A 19629-nucleotide genomic window follows, 5' to 3' on the forward strand; every position below is an offset into this window, starting at 1 on the left:
AGCATTTACAGCGTTTCCAGCATTGAAGGACATCCGGGGCTTAGCCCAGACCATTTTATGTAAATACAGGGATCACTCGAAGAGTTTTTTTATTTATTTATTTTTTTATTACAGCAAAAATTTACTTTCAGTCAAAATACATCTTTAACATTATGCACACACACATACTCTCTTTCTTTCTCTCTCTCTCTCTCTCTCTCAACACACACACACACACACACGTTTAAAAAAATTTTGTACCAACTTGGTACCGAAGTACCGGGTCTTTGACAACACTAATTGAAATAGTACACTTACAAGTTTACTACAAGTACACATTGATATTAGTATACTTACTACATAAAGTATACTTAAAAATATACTTGAACATTACTTAAGTATAGGCCTACTTCATAAAATGTACTTGAAGTATACTTCTTTTTCGCAAGGGAAGACTAGAACGATTAAATGCATTCTTACCGGATTCAGTGCATCTTGAATTTATATTTTTGGTCTGATCTGGCAGCATCGAGTAGGGCCTTCTCATTAATTATGAGACATTACATTATTATGTCAGTAGAACTCCTGGCAGGTATAGCTGTAGTAGTTCACTTTCACCACGAGATCACTTTTTATGAGGTCCACAGTTGCACGGTTCCTTGTCTCTGTCATGCACTATTTTTTTTTTTTTTTTTTTTTTTTTACAGTCAATGGTCATGCAGCAGTCATCATCAGAGAAAACACCCTCTCCACGAAGAGGAGTTTTTTTGTTTGTTTTCCTGCTCTAGCTAGCCTAGAACCAATTATAACGGCTGCGCTGCGCATGTTCAGTGTTTTCTTATTAAATTTTTTTAGAATTGTAATTTAAAGGACGATTAAATAAAATGATGCAGACAAAATTAAAATGCGGCACACTGCTTATGATTTGTGTGACACGGGACAACAAAGCTTCACATTTCAAATCAAAAGCTTCAAATTTTAAAGCTTCCCGCAAAATGCGGGACAGGTCACAGGTGGTCCCCCTTTGGTAATATTAAGCGGGTTTTTGATTTACACATTGTTTAAATGTTTGATGATGATCACGTTATTTTATATTTGAGTGAGTGAGCAATCTTCTATCACATGTTTCAGCTTCTTCTCCTGTGTTTTTATCCAGAGGAGATTCGGTACTAGAAGATGCCAGTACAAGTGCTAACGTATAACGTTAGCCTATGGTAGTAATAACTAGCTAATTAAACAAATAGGCCTACAGTGAAAGTCAACCAGATGATGATCTTCAGACTTTAAGGATAAAAAAAAAAAAAAAAAAAAAAAAAAAAACTGAATTCTTACCCACTGACTTCTTTCCGAAAAATCCCCAAAGTTTTGTTTGCTTCATTTTTCTTTAATTTTTTCTTTCCTGCTCGCTGACTGTCTCGCACTCTTGCGGTTGACTGTGCTAGCTCCTCCCCTACCTGCTGCATATTCAACATAGAGGAAGAAATGGAGTAGCCCATAGGCTACCGACAGCAAAGAAATGTATTCTATAGGCTAGATTATTTTTAAGGTCTATTTTTACAGGCTGTATGCAGTATATGCAAAGCCAAAGCGCAATGAAATAAAGCAACTTATGATTTCGGGGGTTTACATAGGCTATTATCCAGTTTCATATTTGCTCAGTGACAGTCATTACATTCGGGGCTTGACTCAAAACATTCGGGGCTGAAGCCCCGGCAAAATCTGCTGCCGCCGACCCTGGGTTTGTGTTCGTTTTAAACCACAGACTGTATAAAACTCAACCGCTAGATGTCAGCGTTTTCTCAGAAAGTAAACTGACGCATAGCCGGAGAAGCGCAAGGTGCATATAGCGTTAGCATTAGCAAACCCAACTCACAAGACGATAGAATTATTCCGCTCCCGCAGCATACAGAGCTGAAGTGTGTCGACTAATTTTGGCTTCAACTATAAAGAAACCAGTAAGAAGATCGACAAGAGTCAGTTGTTTGCAAAATAGGCCATGTTATAATCCAAAACTTGGGAAACGCATTGAATCTGAGAGCTCACTTAATTATCCTGATGCCATCTGCGTTGCTTAGAGAGGCGTTCGATAGAATATGTACTGCACTTTTCCCTCTCAGTAACAAAATAAACACACAACAAAAATGACAGCGGTGACAGCATAAAGAAAACATCTGATCATAACGATGTGGATATGTTTGCACCAGCTCTGTTCAGCACTTCAGTGAAGGCACATTTATTTAAGTAGCACTTTATACATTATACTGCTTTAAAGCAAGCAGCCACAGTATTAAATATAAAATAGACATTCATGAAATGGACTATGCACTAATTGTTAAATAGTTTAGAAATTAAAAACTGCTGTGAACCTTTAAAACATATACAGCTAAAAAAATCCTGCAGTCACTTTACTATTTTCCCTTAGATTGCACAAAATAGTGATTATTGATATAAATGCAAATGATACTGTATTGATTAAATAAAATAAAGTTGTTTTCAGGTTTTATGCATAAGGTGGTGTGTTCTTTATGACTGTTTTATTCTAAAATTAGAATAAAACGGAATCCTGTTTCTAAAAAAAAATAAAAAAATAAAAAAATAATAATATCGCAATATGTCACCTTTCTTACAGTATCGCAATATCACAATATATCTTAACCCTTGTATCGTGATACGTATCGTATCGCCAGATTCTTGGCAATACACAGCCCTTATTAAAGAGCAGCAAAACTGTGTTGTTTGAATTTCAGAATAAAATTGACAATTTGAAAGCTGAGACTGTTACATATCAAAGTAATCAGCTAAGAGTGTTGTTCTATAAAACCATATAACTTGCTTTTGATTATTTGAACCAAATATTATTGCCTCATTTTTATTATATATGTATTTTATGTCATTTTAAAGGCATGGATCTTTACTTGGGTCTATTTTTATTACCACAAAATATGTCTGATTACTTGAATAATTGTCAAAATGATTGATCGATTACTCAATTTCCAAAATAATCGTTAGTGACAGCCCTAGAAAACCAGATCATTCATTCTCAACTAGACAATAGCAGTACCCACAGCATCTATTTCTGCCAAAAAATGGACAATTGTGGTCATTACCGTCCCTTTGCCATTTGCTTGCATCCTGCCTGCCACTTATAGCTGTTAGTTTTAAGTTTTATAGTGTATAAACTAATAAAAGACTAAACTGACTCCAACCGATGTGTCTCGGCTGATTACCACCCATTTGTAATGAGGAAGGGCTTATGTCACTTCTATCATAGTCACAGTACTGGATGTAAATACAAAAAGAATTGTAAAAGAAAGAGTTTCATAGACCTGTATAATAGCAGCTTCATTGTCTGCCAGACCCAACAGGAAGATTCTGGCCTTGTCAATTTTCACAGGGACTGTCCGACCTCTCCACTCAACCTCACTCATCACAGCTGCCTGCTTAGCTCTTGTCTGAGTAATCAGCGCCTGAAAGAAAGGAAGAGAACAGTTTCAAAGATGGTCAATCCTCTACAGAATCCTCCAACCAATTTTCTAAAACGCAGGCTAAAAATGTAACCAATTGTGATTTTTTCTGAAAAAGAAAAAGATTTTAATAAAACATGATGTTTAGCATGCCATTTTCTCCCAGAAAACACAAAACGTTTTTATATAGCATGTTGATAGATCAATATATTGTTAGAGCTGGACTATCATAGCCTAAAAAGCAAGAACATGGCTGTGAAGACTAGAACCCTGACCTCCAATTTTTCAGCCATCATGCCACCCCCTCCTCCTGCACTCAGTCTCATCTGCATGAGGTCATTTATTGCATTCTGGTCACCTAGAGAACAAACAAGAGTATCTGGTTAAGTCGGCTGTGTTTTGGACAAAGTACTCAAAGTGTGTGTATGTTTGGATGAATGTGTGAGTGTTTCCAAAATCCATCTTATTCAAGTCAGTTCACTCAGCGGCCATATCGCCATATCAGTTCATACGCAAAGTTCCTGAGAAGCTATTCCAGGTCATGCAAGTACAGGAATGAGCTACTTACATTTAAATTTGGCAGACACTTAAGTAAAAGAAAAGAGAAATACATGTTTTATCAGTTCTTTCCTGGAAATAGATCCCTTGATCCACTGTACAGATCTCATTGGCTGTGCTAGCGGGTTTCTACTTTTTGAGCTACATGAACGCTATCTGAAAATGCATCAATAACATTTCACATCAGTTAAATAATCTGAGAACAACTGTACCATAAATTGTGCTTTTTAAACGTAATTCATACAGCCTTCTTCAGGCTTGTCAAGCATGTACATATACATGCTCTGGAGTAAACAATTGTTTATTTTGAACTGTAAGGCGTATTTTTAATCAACACAGCTAACATGAGCAGCATTGAATTGCCTCTAGTAATAAGGCAATTGTCACCAACTATAAGGTGACAACAGCAGCAACAATTCTCCCATTTATGCATGTATGAGTACCCACCTTAGCCTAAAAATGGCCCCATTATGCCATTTCAAAGGTTCCTCATTTTGTTTTGGAGGTTTCCTACAATAGATTTCCATGCATCCAAGGTCAAAAAAAACACATTTTCTCATAATATACACTGCAGAATGAGCTTTTCTCACAGTGTCTGAAACTGTTTGATAAAGGATTCAGTCTCTCTAACCCCTTCCTTTGTAACAATGGGGTTGGTTTAAAGGGTTAGTTCACCCAAAAATGAAAATTATGTCATTAATGACTCACCCTCATGTCGTTCCAAACCCGTAAGACATCCGTTCATCTTCGGAACACAGTTTAAGATATTTTAGATTTAGTCCGAGAGCTTTCTGTCCCTCCATTGAAAGTGTAGGTACGGTGCACTGTCCATGTCCAGAAAGGTAATAAAAACATCATCAAAGTAGTCCATGTGACATCAGTGGGTTAGTTAGAAGTTTTTGTGTATATCCACAGTGACGCTGCTGCTTCTACGGTGGTTGGCATCCAGCTTATTGGTGCATTACCGTCCCCTTCTGCTCCGGACAGTGACGCTGATGACGTGTTATCTAGTGCGCCCGAGCTTCGTTTACAGTCTGAGGGAGACGCACGCTGTATTCAAGCTATTCTACATTGTTTGTATTTTGGTATTGCTATATTTTTTAAAATGGTGCGTAGGTGTGCATGTCGCGGATGTCCTAATCGCGTCACTGTCAATAAGCTGGACGCCAACCGCCGTAGAAGAAGAAGCAGCAGCGTCACTGTGGATATACACAGACCCGGAAGAGAAGACAATGCTGAATAAAGTCGTATTTTTTGTTATTTTTGGACCAAAATGTATTTTAGATGCTTCAAAAACTTCTAACTAACCCACTGGTGTCACATGGACTACTTTGATGATGTTTTTATTACCTTTCTGGACATGGACAGTGCACTGTACCTACACTTTCAATGGAGGGACAGAAAGCTGTTGGGCTAAATCTAAAATATCTTAAACTGTGTTCCGAAGATGAATGGAGGTCTTATGGGTGTGGAACGACATGAGGGTGAGTCATTAATGACATAAATTTCATTTTTGGATGAACTAACCCTTTAACAGTATCAATTAAGAGTCCTCATCCTTTGGAAGTGCACAAAGTCTATTAGCTTTTTTGCAAAAAAAAAAAAAAACCTGCGCAGCATGTTTATGCAATGCAGAAAACAGCGTTTGTGTTATCTCGACACGTCTACAACACAAACCAAACACTAAGCCTCAGTTACAACTACAGTGTTTGAGAGAGGGCCAAAGTAGACATTGTTTGCGGGCAGCTAATGAAGACCACAGGCTGGGATTATGCAAATTTGTTACAAACCTAAGTGGGCTCGTGGAGGAAGACTGGAATTACTGATGTCTTGTTTCAGCCAGTTCAAAATCGTTCTTTCTTTTGAAAGAAAGTAACTCCATTTACTGTGCACTTTGACCTTTGAAACTTTGCAGACAATTAACATTCACAAACAGCTATATAACACTACATTAAAAGGTTTTATTAAGCAGTCTCAGTTTCTCACCAATGTTATATGCACAGTATCGGATGTTAGGTGAAATCTCTTCTACTCTCTGATAAAAAAGCACTGCTTGCTCCTCAGTAAAAGCACTGGCCAGTTTCTCATAGATGGTCCTGTAAACAGTCCAAAGAAAGAAATTTTTCACAAAATATACAGAATACACCAAATATTTTTTACAAGAAAAAGCAAATATGCACTGCAGTGTTTCCCATTAAAGGTGCCATCAAACGTTTTTTTTTTTACAAGATGTAATATAAGTCTAAGGTGTCCCCTGAATGTGTCTGTGAAGTTTCAGCTCAAAATACCCCATAGATTTTTTTTAAATAATTTTAATTTTAATAATAACTGCCTAATTTGGGGCATCATTAACTATGCACTGATTCATGCTGCTGGCCCTTTAATTGCTCGCACTCTTCCCAGACGTTAATACTGGCTGCCCTTGTGTAATGCCTTTCATAATGTTGGGAACATGTGCTAGCATATGCAAATATTGGGGGCGTACACCCCGACTGTTACGTAACAGTCGGTGTTATGTTGAGATTCGCCTGTTCTTCTGAGGTCTTTTAAACAAATGAGATTTATATAAGGAGGAAACAATGATGTTTGAGACTCACTGTATGTCAATTTCATGTACTGAACTCTTATTATTCAACTATGCCATGGTAAATTCAATTTTCAATTCGATGGCACCTTTAAGTGCCTAGACTGGGGCAGCCCAGCCTAATCACTTCAGCTAAAAATATTTCTCAAAAAAATCTCTAATGTTTTGTGCCATTGGTTTGGCAAAGCATATGCAAATCAGAATTAAAATTTAAATCACAATATGGCTCAAACACAAATCGCAAAAGGCAGCAGGACAACTGGTTTTCAATGAGCCCAAGAGACCCTACGTCGCCTCCAGAAGCCTGCAGTCGGTGAGTGAGCGCCACTTTGTGGCACCTTCACAGAGAGGCACAAAATCACTTTCCAGAACGTTCTCTTTCATTGTTCCTTGCTGGTGGAATAATCTTCCTAAACTTATCCAGACAGATGAATCCCTGACAATATTCAAGAAACAGCTGAAATCTAATCTCTTCCATGAGCACTTAACTGTATCCTGCTAACTGATAATGATTCTTAAATCTCAAGATCAGGTTTTTGTCTATGCTGTTTTCTGTCAATTTGTTAAGTCTCTAAACATGATTTATAGCTTAATTTGTGCCTGTGATGACTTGACAGTGGAGCGTGGTCATTTCACTCATGTTGGATGAGTCAATGTCACATTTGCATAGACCGTACTATCTGAATTCATGATTGTTTGACGGCCAAATTAAAAACATAAACAGAACAATAAAAATATCAAACCAGTTAATGGTATTTTCAAATAAGAATTTCTGTTCAGAATGATTACATTTCTTTTTCGTTTTTGTAAATGTTCATGGTAACATTTCATTCATTTCTGTTTTTTGTTTTCGTTCCTTGAACCGTTTCAGAAACCTGCTGCAGAGTGCAACAAATGCATAGCAATCAATAAATAATGAGAATGTAAGGAAGCACTAACTTGCACTTGTTAAAGGCCTCCATTGCAGATTTCCATTCCTGCAGTTCAAACTGAACCATTCCAGTAAGATAAGCAGTGTATGCCTGTGCAAAAAAAACAAAAAAACACTTAAAACGGAACAGACCTCAATTAAGTCAACATTGAGATGACATCAGCGACTGTTAGTGAACATGAAAGCGAAGTGTAAAACATTTGTGATGGGCTCAATGAAAATGAAATAACAGAGATAATCAACTAATCAAATGCTTCTTTGACCAACCTGAGCCTCAAGTTTGGTCTTTGCATCCACACGGGGACTTTCACACAGCTTCTCTAGCTGCTCCCCATGTTTGGCGGCCTTTCGCAGGCGAGCCAACAAGTGAAAACGCTTTCGGGGTTCAGTGTTAGCTTCCTGTTTCAGCTGCATGGCATAACTCCATGCTCTTTCTGCTTCCATTAACACTAACAACAGATGTCTGGAGTAGAAAAATAGAGATAGGGAGAGATAAAAACAAAGATAAAACAACTTGTTTACTGGACATTTTTAAGTGCTAAAAGTTACCTGTTGTCTGAAAGCATCTCCACAGTCACTTTCTTCCCAGTAAACTTGTGTCTGTTGCCCATTTTAAAGCCTAGAGTCTTTCTCAATCGACGCAGTCGTCTGGAGCAATAACCCCTTTGTTGTAAGAGGAGAGGATCAACATAATTTCAAGACAATTTCATTATCATTTAACTGAAAAAAATGTCCTTGCTACTTCCCCTCTGCCTTACCTGTAGCGCTGGTAATCACCATGCCTGAGTCCATGCTGCTGCTGAGAATCCTTAATGATCTGCAGAACTGAAATCAGTGCTAAGGAAAATAAACCCAGGACATTTCAATTTAACTACAGCATGCTGGGATCTAAAAGTACTACCAAAAATGTACACTGCAAGAACTACACATTAAAATGAGACGAGAAAATTTGGTTGGCTTTCTATCAATGACAGAACCAAGTCACTATTCCCTTCCTTAATCAACACTCATAAATATTTATGAAAACCCAAATGAATCTCTTGATTGTACAGAAAAGACTTTTCTACTCAGTACTTGTTAGATTAAGTGACACGTATCCCATAAGACCCCAGTAGCAGCTGTCCTTCACTAAACTGCTAATTTAATGCCGCTTGCCAATACTAACTAATAACTAACACATTGGAGTTGACAGTAAGGATACTCTCCACGCCAAGACTCTCGTCGATGCTGTTCTCTTTATTTTCCTCCACTGGCGATATTTTCACCTCATTCTGCCTCTCCGCGGCCATTTTTCAGCAAGCACACGTCTGATGAACCTTCAACCAGCGGATGAGGATAATCCGTTTTCTTCTTTCTTCTATTGTATGGCTGTCTCGCAAACTAAATAGCATTACCGCCACCTACTGTGCTGTAGCACGAATCTAATAAACTACATTCATGATAACATAAACATATATTTTAGATAACTGTTGCTTAAGGGGTTGTGTGCTTTTTTGTATCTACAGCCTGAATTTCTTTCCAAGCGATTTTGTGAATTAGTGGTTGACAAAGAATAGAATAAGAAAACTAGTTAATACTGAATATTTGATTACATTACTGGTGATAGTCTGAGTAATGGAGTAAATAATGGGTAAAGTCCCGCCCAAACTCAGAACAACTCATTATTTCGATGTGAAATAAACAGTTATGGAAATGTAGAAATTAAAATCAAAGCTCCAGTCACCTCGCGAAGATCCAGAAAAAAGTCCGTTAGCGCCTCAGTAGCACAGAGAACCCAAGAGGAGACACTGATACTTTTTGGGCAACAATCACTAGGGCTGCGTTCCAGTTCGGTTTTAGACACACACTCGCGAACTTCCCTAAACACTTCCCCTCGGGGGAATCCCTGCCGCCATTTTGAAGTGCGTTCCACTTCGTGAAGTGGACAAGGGAAGTTTATATGGACAGACCCTCGCTCCCTCGATTTTGACCGAGGGAGCGAGTCTACTTCATATGTACACTTCAGGCAGCTCCATAACCCACAATGCAACACGATTGTGACGTTACCGCATATCGCGTTTGATTTACCCCACCACAAACAACTCTATGATATATTAATTATTTTTTAAACATTTAAAACACACATATATACATATAGAATGCTGTATTAAACAATTTTGTAAGGGGAAAAAATAAATAATGAATCAGCTCCATTGCGGATTCCAAGTGATCAAGGGCTTAGGACGTTCCAGTTCAGCCCATACAAAGGTTCCGCTAGAAGTGGACACTCGTGCAACGTAAGCAATGACGTACATCCGAGTCAACGAGACCGAGTGAAGTTAGCGAGGGAAGGGCATTTAAAAACCGAACTGGAACGCAGCCTCAGTGGTGCCGGTAGCGCGGCCGCCATTATGGGGTGAAAATACTGGACCATAAACATTTTACGCAGAAGCGCAATAGAACAGTTTTTTTAAATTAAGTCATCAGTAAATTTTATGGCACCTACAGTAAATGTTGTATTGTCTATATGTTTTATTTTACTAGTGGAATCCGAACCATTCAACCATCTGAGGTAACGTAATATAGTTAGCCTATATTGCATATTTCCATTTTTATGCAACTTTACACATTTATTAATAGTAAATTAATAATTAATAAATTCAAGATCATCATGTTTGCAGCTAACAATATACCTAGTGGAGTAATAGTAGGCCTATCACTCCACTAGGTCTGATTTGAAATGGGCTATAGGCTATTGTTCGTTTTAACCCAGCGGGCCACTGGCGGCCCACCGGCGGACGCCGCCAGCGGTCCGCTGGAATTTTGCTCATCGTTATTCCAGCGGACCACAGGCGGCAGCCGCCACTTTTCCGACGGTGGTCCGCTATCGAGCCGGTGTATAATCAGTTCCTTATATTAACCACTGACCTTCCACACTATAATGAATCAATGTACACCACTCTCAATAGCAGTTGCAAATTTAAAAATCATGTTTTCAAAACCTATGGTTACTAGTCATGATAACCATACTTTTACTCTAGTATTACTGCAATATTACAATAGTAGAACCATGGTTTGAAAAAAAAAAAAAAGTTAGTTTCTACAGTTTTACCATAGTAAAACCATATAGTGCTTTTTACAATATATATTAGTTTCAAAGCAGCTTTACAGAAAATGCATGTTCAAGATTAAACAATAGCAAAATATCCTTTAATCAGCCAGAGAAATGTCAATATGACAATAGCTCTAAGATGAAGTCAATTTGAAATCGTGTGTTTAAGTCGTGTTCAGTTAAACAGACAAAAGGATGTTATCTTCAACATTTTTAAAGGGCAAGTTTGCAGATTTTCAACACACTTTGTATTGTTACAATGTTGGTCATATACAGTAGGCTACTATGCAAAAGTCTTAGGCACGTCAGTATTTTCACCCCCCCAAAAATGGTTTTAAGCCAGTTATTTATATCTTTTGCTGTAGTGTGTCAATAGGAAATATCCATTCACATTTCCAAACATTCATTTTGCCATTAATTGTAATAATCCAGTGAGATTTTTGAATACACAATAAGACTGATAACAGCCGGTGCTCCACATGGAGATCAGAGCTCACCATCATCGAATCCGTCTGTGATTACATGAAGAAACAGATGAAACTGAGACAAACCAAATCCAGGAGAACTGTGGCCATGTCTCTAAGAGATTTTAAGAAACCTGCCTCCAAAGCTACCTGAAAAATGATGCCCAAGTGTACCTGGACAAGAGCTGTTTTAAATGCAAAGGGTGGTCACACCAAATATTGTTTTGATTTAGTTAATATAAGTTAATTGATAAATAAAATCTATTTTTTAAAAACATCCTCACTTTACAGCATTTTTACACAAGTGCCTAAAACTCTTCACAGTACTGTATCTTTGCAGGCAGGTTTCTTCAAGCATCTTGGAGACACGGCCACAGTTCTCCTGGATTTAGTTTGTCTCAGTTTCATCTGTTTCTTCATGTAATCACAGACGGATTCGATGATGGTGAGATCAGATCACTGTGTGGAGCACCGGCTGTTGTCAGACTCCTTGTGTATTCAAAAATCTCACTGGATTATTACAATTAATGGCAAAATTAATGTTTGGAAATGTGAACAGATATTTCCTATTGACACACTACAGCAAAAGATATAAATAACTGGCTTAAAACCTTTTTTGGGGGGTGAAAATTCTGACGTGCCTAAGACTTCTGCACAGTACTGTATGTAAATGGAGAATGTTTAATCTTTCTCTGAGTTACAGTCTCTTGAGATATATGGAAGCTTGTTTCCGCCATGAAATAAATATAAAAAAGTAATTGCTAATAGTTATTTTTTAACTCACAATTCTGACTTTTTCTCAGAATTGAGAGATTTAAATATCACAATTGCGAGTTATAAAGTCAGAATTGCATAATATAAAGTCAGAATTGTGATATAAAGTCAGAATTGCAAGTTATAGTCAGAATTGCATGATATAAAGTCAGAATTGCGTGTTATAAAGTCAGAATTGTGAGATATAGTCAGAATTGTGAGTTATAAAGTCAGAATTGCGTGATAGAAAGTCGCAATTACCTAGGGCTGCACGATTTATCGCAATTAAATCGCACGTGATCTGGCAAAGGCTGCAATTATTTTTTGCGCAGCTCGTATTGTGCGATAAATCGTGCAGCCCTACGACTACCTTTTTTATTTAGTGACGGAAACAAGCTTCCATAGAGATATCCCTGTTTATTTGTCAGCAAAACTGTCATGCAAACCTTCCCTTTGAGACACTTGCCCGGTTTTACAGACAAGGCTTAAAGGGTTAGTTCACCCAAAAATGAAATTTCTGTCATTAATTTTTCACCCTAGTCACCCTCTTGTCGTTCCACACCCATGAGACCTTTGTTCATCTTTAGAACACAAATTAAGATATTTCTGATGAAATATCATCAGAAATATCTTAATTTGTGTTCTGAAGATGAACAAAGGTCTTACAGGTGTGGAACGACAAGAGGGTGAATAATTAATGACAGAAATTTAATTTTTGAGTGAACTAACCCTTTACCTGAAAGCATATCTTAATATATGTCAGTGTCATTGTTTTGTGTCAAGATGCACAACAGTAATGATTTTTATTTTTTTTCTAAAGCATGTTTAAAAAAAGCTACGTTAATGTCCTAATTTAACTAAGACCTAATCCTGACTTAATCTAAGCCCTGTCTGTGAACCCGGACCAATGATTACAATATAAGGATAATATCTGTCAGTTTTGTATGTTCATCTATAGTTCCATCATCTTCAGTCTTCACAAGTGAGGCTGGATCCAAACTGGAGCTGTTGTAACCTCTAGTAACCTTGCTGGGCATCCTGAGATAGAAAGAGCAACAGGAGAAAGATTAGAACTACCTCCTTTAATGGACTTTGATATGATGATTTGCTACTCAAGAAACATTTCGGATTATCAATGCTGAAAACAGTTGTGCTGATTAATATTGTTGTGGAAACTTTTTAAGTATAAACCAATTTTTATTATTTGTTGATTTGTTGATCCCAAACCTATAAACTGTAGTGTACTCTAATGGGGTCAATAAATTTTTTTTTTAAAGAAATTCACATTTTTATTCAGCCAAAAGTGAGAGTAAATATTTCTGTTTCAAAATTTTTTTATTTTTTTTAACTTTCTATTCATCAAAGAATCCTGAAAAAAAAAGTGAAGCAGCACATCTGTTTTCAACATTGATAATAATCATAAATGTTTCTTGAGCATCAAATCATCATATTAGAATGACTTCTGAAGGATCATGTGACAATGAATGCAGCCTTTGTGAGCAGAAGATACTTTTTAAAAACATTAAAAATCTTATCGACCCCACATTTGTGAACATTAGTGTATGTTTAAGAGGGTTTACTTACTAGTCATGTGGTCCGACAGGAACTTTTTTATCCGCTCCAACTCTGCTATCGTGCAGAGCGTCAGCAGGGAAGTATCTAGGAACATAACAATTAGTCACAGAGCCAACAATATTATTATACAATGCCAGGTTTATTAAAAGAAAAGAATCTAACATTACAGCAGAAAAAGAAGAATATACATAAAATAACAGAATTTATGTTTTTAGGCTTACTCATTCATTAAATATTGCTCATACAGTGTCACTTACATTTGGATGTCAAAGCCTTCTTAAAACAAAATAATTAAATTAAAAAATGTAAATTTGACAACATTAAAAGAAGAAAATAACAGATGCATGGTATAGGTGAAAAATATTGTGGGGGAAAAAATGGATATGGAGTTATTTGGTGAGTTTTCTCAGCTCACCTGTGTTTCCTTGTTCTGTCAGCTGCTTCCTTCAGAAATGTTGAAATCTTCGGAGCTTCCCCTCTGTTGTAGAGGGGTTATTTTATCGCTGCTGAAATCACAGAACAATGTTTATCAATATTTGTTTACCACGAGAGATCAAAACACTTTTGAAAACGTGTGCTTCCTGCAAGTTACGTCACCGATTAAAACTAGGCTACATTTACGTTTATAAATTAGCCAGCTTCTAATCACCCATTGACAGCAAAACCTTTATAAAATTATCAAAACCTATTATCTACAAATATGTGATTAAAAGCCTAAACTATCATAAACAAATCAATCGATAGAGTTAGCATACCTCTTCTGAAAACGGAATGTTAACGGAGTTTTTCAAAGACACTAAACTGTTTCTATAAAGTAAATATTCAACATAAGTGTGTCAATTACATGTTAGAGAACTGTCAAGAACAGTTGTGTGTATTATTCGTGTGATTTTAGCGACTAAACTCACCTGAAAGAAGTGAAAACAACAGCGAGAGACTGCTGTTTTTGCTGCTTGTCAGTTGTTGTTTGTCCGTTTCCATGGCAACTCTGCGCCGCTCCAGTGTTTGAAAGCGGTTCGAATGTTCGGCGCGCACGCGCATTAAAACACGCCACAGTTAATGCAGCATTTACATAAATAAACATCTAGAATTAAAACATTACATAAAAAAATCTCATTAATATTAAATCATGAATTTAAAACTCATTTTGTAGTTTTATAACCCGTTCATAGGAGCAAAATGCCACCCCAGCACGTGATAGTGGGACAATTGTGGCACTTTTATAACTTAATAATTGTATAACTTAAACTTTTATAACTTAATTATTTATTGTTGTTTTTACAAACATTTAACCACATTATTTTATTTGAAAGCGTGCTCATAGGCAGTTATACCAAGCTTTTGATATAGATATTAGGTTAGTCTCAATATTTTTTTATTCATGCTTTCGGATTCTTTTTAACTGCAATAAATATAAAATAAATACACACTTATCAAAAAAAGATGTCCTGTAAGCGCTCAGGAGAAACTGGACCGACTATCAGTTTGCCACTGGTGTACCAACGGTGGCCCAGCAGCGGCAAACCGCTGGTGGCGTGCCACCCAAACAACCCAGCAAACACAGTACGTTGTGACGACGTCGTCAGTTAGTCGTCATTTGGTCAGCGTGACATTACTTTATGACAACGTTGTGAGGACGTCGTGGTAATGTTCCATTTTTTAGAATCTTGGCTAACGTTCCAGAAACGTCGCGGGCACATCCTCAAAAGACGTCGCTGGTTAATACCACGGAGAACGTTGTAGCGACGTGGTCCATAGGTCTCCTGATAACTTTCCAGATATTGCATTAAGCCAACATTATGTTTGTTAATATCCCAGACAGCAGGTGACTCCGTGCCGGATCCGTTTTCAAACCGGCAAATCCGCGTTACAGTCACCTCCGTTTCACTGCTCTAAAACGGATCCAGCCCGGTCCCGGTTTCCGTGGGCGGGAACAACAGTCGCAACGCAGATTCGGCCCGTATCCGCGGAAACGAGCGCGCGAATTTTTTTCTGGAGTTTAGAAGAGGAGGCAGACGCAGACGGTGCTCGGTCGGTATCCTACTTCAAAAACATCACCAAAGTAAGTCATACTGTTCTATTAATGAATTAATTTCTTATTAATTATATTGTGTACTCGTTGGCTTAAAGTTTAAACTTAAGGTTTGGAGTTTTTATTGCTTATTAGATCGGTATTGAATCGTAATGTTAGTTAACTCTTATGTTAGCAGAGGGCACGCTAACACGATCCAGAGGATTATAATTATATAAGTTAACTGACGAATTTTAACTGCTTTAATTTTCACTGTTAAAGTATTAACTGCGTGGTAATGCTAGTAATAAGCTAGTGTTAACGTAATCTAGCTAAGGCCTACCGTAGACCCGTACTTTACAGCAAGGGTTTATAACATCATTTCTTAGTTTATAACATGAACTAACCATTAACATTACATAGTTATTTGTTAATCTTTGTTAACGTTAGCTAATAAAATACAGTTGTCCATTGTTCATGTTACTTCACAGTGCATTAACTAATGTTAACAAATACAACATTAGAATTTAATGTATTATATGTAAATGTTGAAATTAACATTAACAATGATTATAATTATAATACATCATTTATTATAATAAATGATGTAGAAGTGGTTCATTCTTAGTTCATGTCAACTAATGCTAACTAATGATATAGTCTCTTCTCCTCACCAAGGCTGCATTTATTTAATCAATCATGCAGTAAAAACAGTAATATTGTGAAATATTATTAACCTGCATTCTATAGTAAAATATAATTTATTCCTGTGAACAAAGCTGAATTTTCAGCATCATTACTCCAGTCTTCAGTGTCACATGATCCTTCAGAAATCATTCTAATATGCTGATTTGATGCTCAAGAAACATTTATGATTATTATCAGTATTCAAAACCGTTGTGTTGCTTTATATTTTTTGTGGAAACAATTATATCATTCAAACATTTGTGGTAAGATTAAAAAAGAGAAATTAATACTTCATCAAGGATACTTTAAATCGATCAAAAGTGACAGTCAACCCTAAATGACGACATTTATAACAAAAAAAAATTCTATTTAGTAAATTTTGTAATTAAACTTAATTCAATTAATTAACATTTTCTAATCATCAAAGAATCCTGAAAAAAGTATCACCATTTCCACAAAAATGTTAAGCAGCACAACCATTTTCAACATTGATAATAATTAGAAATTTTGCATGAGCACCAAATCAGCATATTAAATGATTCTGCTAAATTTAAATTATTATTTAAATTCTTTATATACCTGTTTATCCTTTAACTGATCTACATTACAGATGAGATTTCAATCAGGATTCAGGAGCTTATTAGTCTGGAGGTTGGAGATGTTTACTGCACATATTTTTTTTTTTTTTCTCAACAGGAGCTGTAAGGAATAACCAGTCCTCTACCAGTGCAGCAGATTCTTGCCTTTGACTGTGGCGATGACCAGAAGAAATGTGCCAAAGCCAAAGAGGCCTTAACTGAGGTAAATTTCAGATAGAAGCAGCCTAGTGGCGGGTTGTGTTTCATCACCATACCATTACAATAAGCAATAGTAGCTGACTTCATAAAGAAAAAAGGGACAGTTGAGTTTATATTGTCACATGTTAGTGTATGCCAAGCCCAGTTGCAGCACATTTATTTATATAATACTGAACAGTATTATCTCTACATTTAGAGATTATTTTCTGTGGACTGGGCTTGTCTTATTTTTTTAGAAAACATTATACGAAAAGCATTATATTATTATTTTGAAGACACTTCATATTTAGTTCAAATTGTACATGAGAAAAGCATAAGGAGAAATTTACAGATTTTTTACTTGGATACAACAGTGAAAAATGTGTATAGGAGAACAGACTTTTATCACAATTATACATACATGAGTGAATTTTTTTTATTCTGGTAATTTTAAAGGATAAGTTCACTTTAAAATTAAATTTTCCTGATAATTTACTCACCCCCATGTCATCCAAGATGTTCATGTCTTTCTTTCTTCAGTCGAAAAGAAATTAAGGTTTTTGATGAAAACATTCCAGGATTATTCTCCTTATAGTGGACTTCCAGTGGTTCCAGACAGACTGTATGGCCTACGCCTTCCCTATTCAACTTACAGAAAAAAACGGAATTGGCGCCGCGTTCGTTCCGTAAGTAGAATAGGGAAGGTGTAGGACATACAGCGTAAGCTTTTTAAAGAATAAGGAAAGCGGAAGCACGAACAAGATGATCATTTGTGTTTATAAAGCATATACAGTTGTATTAATTTTTTTTTTTTTTTTCGAAAATGACAATTGTTTCGCTAGATAAGACCCTTATTCCTCGTCTGGTATCGTTTAAAGCTCTTTGAAGCTGCACTGAAACTGTAATTATGACCTTCAACCGTTTGGAGGCCATTGAAGTCCACTATAAGGAGAAAAATCCTGGAATGTTTTCATCAAAAACCTTAATTTCTTTTCGACTGAGGATAGAAGGACATGAACATCTTGGATGATGTGGGGGTGAGTAAATTATCAGTAAAATTTTACTTGAAAGTGGACTAATCCTTTAATTTGCAGCAGTTGTTTAAAGTTGGTGTTCATTTGTGTGACGTAAATAAGTGTCAACAAAATTTCAGCCAAAGCAGAGTGATCAGACCAATAGCACTAGATTGCTTTGGTGTGCTTTAACATAGATTGAGAAGGGGAAATTGAAAGACAAAGTACACAGCCTGTCTGATGTGTCAAAGGCTATGTTCACACTGTCAGTCTAAATACAATTATTGGTGTATCCGATTGGAATCTGATCATGGCATGAGAAAGTGACATAAATCACGCAAAATCTGATCAGATCGGTCAAACTGAAATTGATTTCCAGAAATGACATGTGAATATGATTTCAAACCACATGTGAATGTAGCTCAAAGCAGATTAGTAAAAATTACATGTAATTTCGTGTAATTTTGTTTTGTGGTTCACACTTTATGATCACATTCCAATCGGATATGTACAAAAATCGGATTTGGACTGACAGTCTGAATGAGGCTAACATCTCCACCAACATCAGGGATGACTACACACAGCAATAGTAGAGGCTCATATAGACAAGCCTCACAACCGTCAGATTCTTGATTTACTGGGACAATTACAAGAATAACAGCTTTCTTCTTTTTTTTTTTTTTTTCTGCAGATGCCTCATGGGAATTAAACGGCACATATGAAGTGGTTTGTAATACCATGGTTTTCCGACCTGTCCCGATTGGTTCTTGATGTGTTTATGGTTCATTATATGAAATTATTTTTTGTATGTTTATTTTTTCCCCATTTCTTCTATTTTTTTTTTTTTTCTTCTTTACTTATACATTAAGAAAGGTCGTGAGATTGTTTAACTGTTTGTGTATCAATGTTTAAAGTATAGTTCACCGGAAAATGAGAATTTGCTGTTAATTTACTCACCCTCAAGCCATCCATGATGTAGGTGACATTTTTTTTCTTCAGTTGAACAGTAAAGATTTTTAGCGTGGTCCTTGGTGATTCGTATAATGCAAGTCAATGGCTACCGTCACTTTGAGAGTCATTAAAACATATTACAGGCAAAACAAAGTTAATACCTGTGACTGATGCTGACGTTACATTGAGGTCTTATAAAGCGAAACAGACCAATCTTTTTGCTTCATTAGACCTCAATGAATCATCCGGAGCCACAGGTATTCATTTTGTTTTGCCTGTATGTTTTTTTTGACTCTCAAACTGTAGCCATTGACTTTTATATTATACTTTTATATTATACAAATCACCAAGGACCACATTTTCAGCTAAAAATCTTCTTTACTTCTTTACAAGTCTAATACTTTAATATATCTCCGATTGTATTCATCAGAAAGTCATATACACCTAGAATGGCTTGAGGGTGAGTAAAGCTTGGGGTAATTTTCATTGAAAGTGAACTAATCCTTTAAAGGGATAGTTCACCCAAAAATGAAAATTAATTACTCATCTCATTTTGTTCCAAACTCGTAAGACTTTCTTTCATCTTTGGAACTCAAATGAAGATCTTTTTGATGAAATCTGAAAGATTTCTGTCTCTGTGCTGACAGCTACACAACTACCACTTCTACACTTCCATGAATTTCAACTACAAAGTTCATAAAGAGATCACCAAACTAATCCATATAAATTGAGTTTGAATTGTCTCAAATTTGGATTAAACGATCACTTTATATGATGAACAAACCTCTTGCT

General features: G+C 36.4%; 1 protein-coding gene and 2 long non-coding RNA genes across 6 annotated transcripts in view; 1 reads left to right on the forward strand and 2 right to left on the reverse strand.

Annotated features, from left to right (window-relative positions):
- The window catches only part of LOC125277544 (signal recognition particle subunit SRP68-like), a 39910-nt gene extending 30500 nt beyond the window's left edge, over positions 1 to 9410 (reverse strand). The window contains exons 1-8 of one of the 3 annotated variants that reach the window (XM_048205998.1): positions 9240 to 9410; positions 8275 to 8353; positions 8066 to 8179; positions 7784 to 7979; positions 7525 to 7607; positions 5988 to 6097; positions 3719 to 3801; positions 3306 to 3446 (exon numbers count right to left, since the gene is read on the reverse strand). In XM_048205998.1, coding sequence (XP_048061955.1) covers positions 3306 to 3446; positions 3719 to 3801; positions 5988 to 6097; positions 7525 to 7607; positions 7784 to 7979; positions 8066 to 8127 — 675 coding nt within the window. In that variant the 5' untranslated portion in view covers positions 8128 to 8179; positions 8275 to 8353; positions 9240 to 9410. Of the gene's footprint in view, positions 1 to 3305; positions 3447 to 3718; positions 3802 to 5987; positions 6098 to 7524; positions 7608 to 7783; positions 7980 to 8065; positions 8180 to 8274; positions 8354 to 8590; positions 8634 to 8717; positions 9216 to 9239 lie in introns of those variants that run through there. The other 2 variants (XM_048205996.1, XM_048205997.1) reach the window with 2 other exon arrangements.
- Positions 9411 to 12531: 3121 nt separating this feature from the next.
- LOC125277545 lies at positions 12532 to 14961 on the reverse strand. 2 transcript variants are annotated; one of them, XR_007186917.1, is made up of 5 exons: positions 14830 to 14961; positions 14308 to 14483; positions 13815 to 13905; positions 13409 to 13483; positions 12532 to 12862 (listed from the first exon to the last, which is right to left on the reverse strand). It is a non-coding gene; the product is annotated as an uncharacterized LOC125277545 (long non-coding RNA). The 2 variants fall into 2 exon arrangements; XR_007186916.1 differs by lacking the exon at positions 14830 to 14961 and having other exon boundaries at positions 14308 to 14805.
- Positions 14962 to 15321: 360 nt separating this feature from the next.
- Positions 15322 to 19016, forward strand: LOC125277546. The gene is made up of 3 exons (XR_007186918.1): positions 15322 to 15461; positions 16794 to 16898; positions 18578 to 19016. It is a non-coding gene; the product is annotated as an uncharacterized LOC125277546 (long non-coding RNA).
- The last annotated feature ends 613 nt before the right edge of the window (positions 19017 to 19629 follow it).

The sequence above is a fragment of the Megalobrama amblycephala genome, linkage group LG10, assembly GCF_018812025.1.
Source record: "Megalobrama amblycephala isolate DHTTF-2021 linkage group LG10, ASM1881202v1, whole genome shotgun sequence".
Classification (NCBI taxonomy): Eukaryota; Metazoa; Chordata; class Actinopteri; order Cypriniformes; family Xenocyprididae; genus Megalobrama; species Megalobrama amblycephala.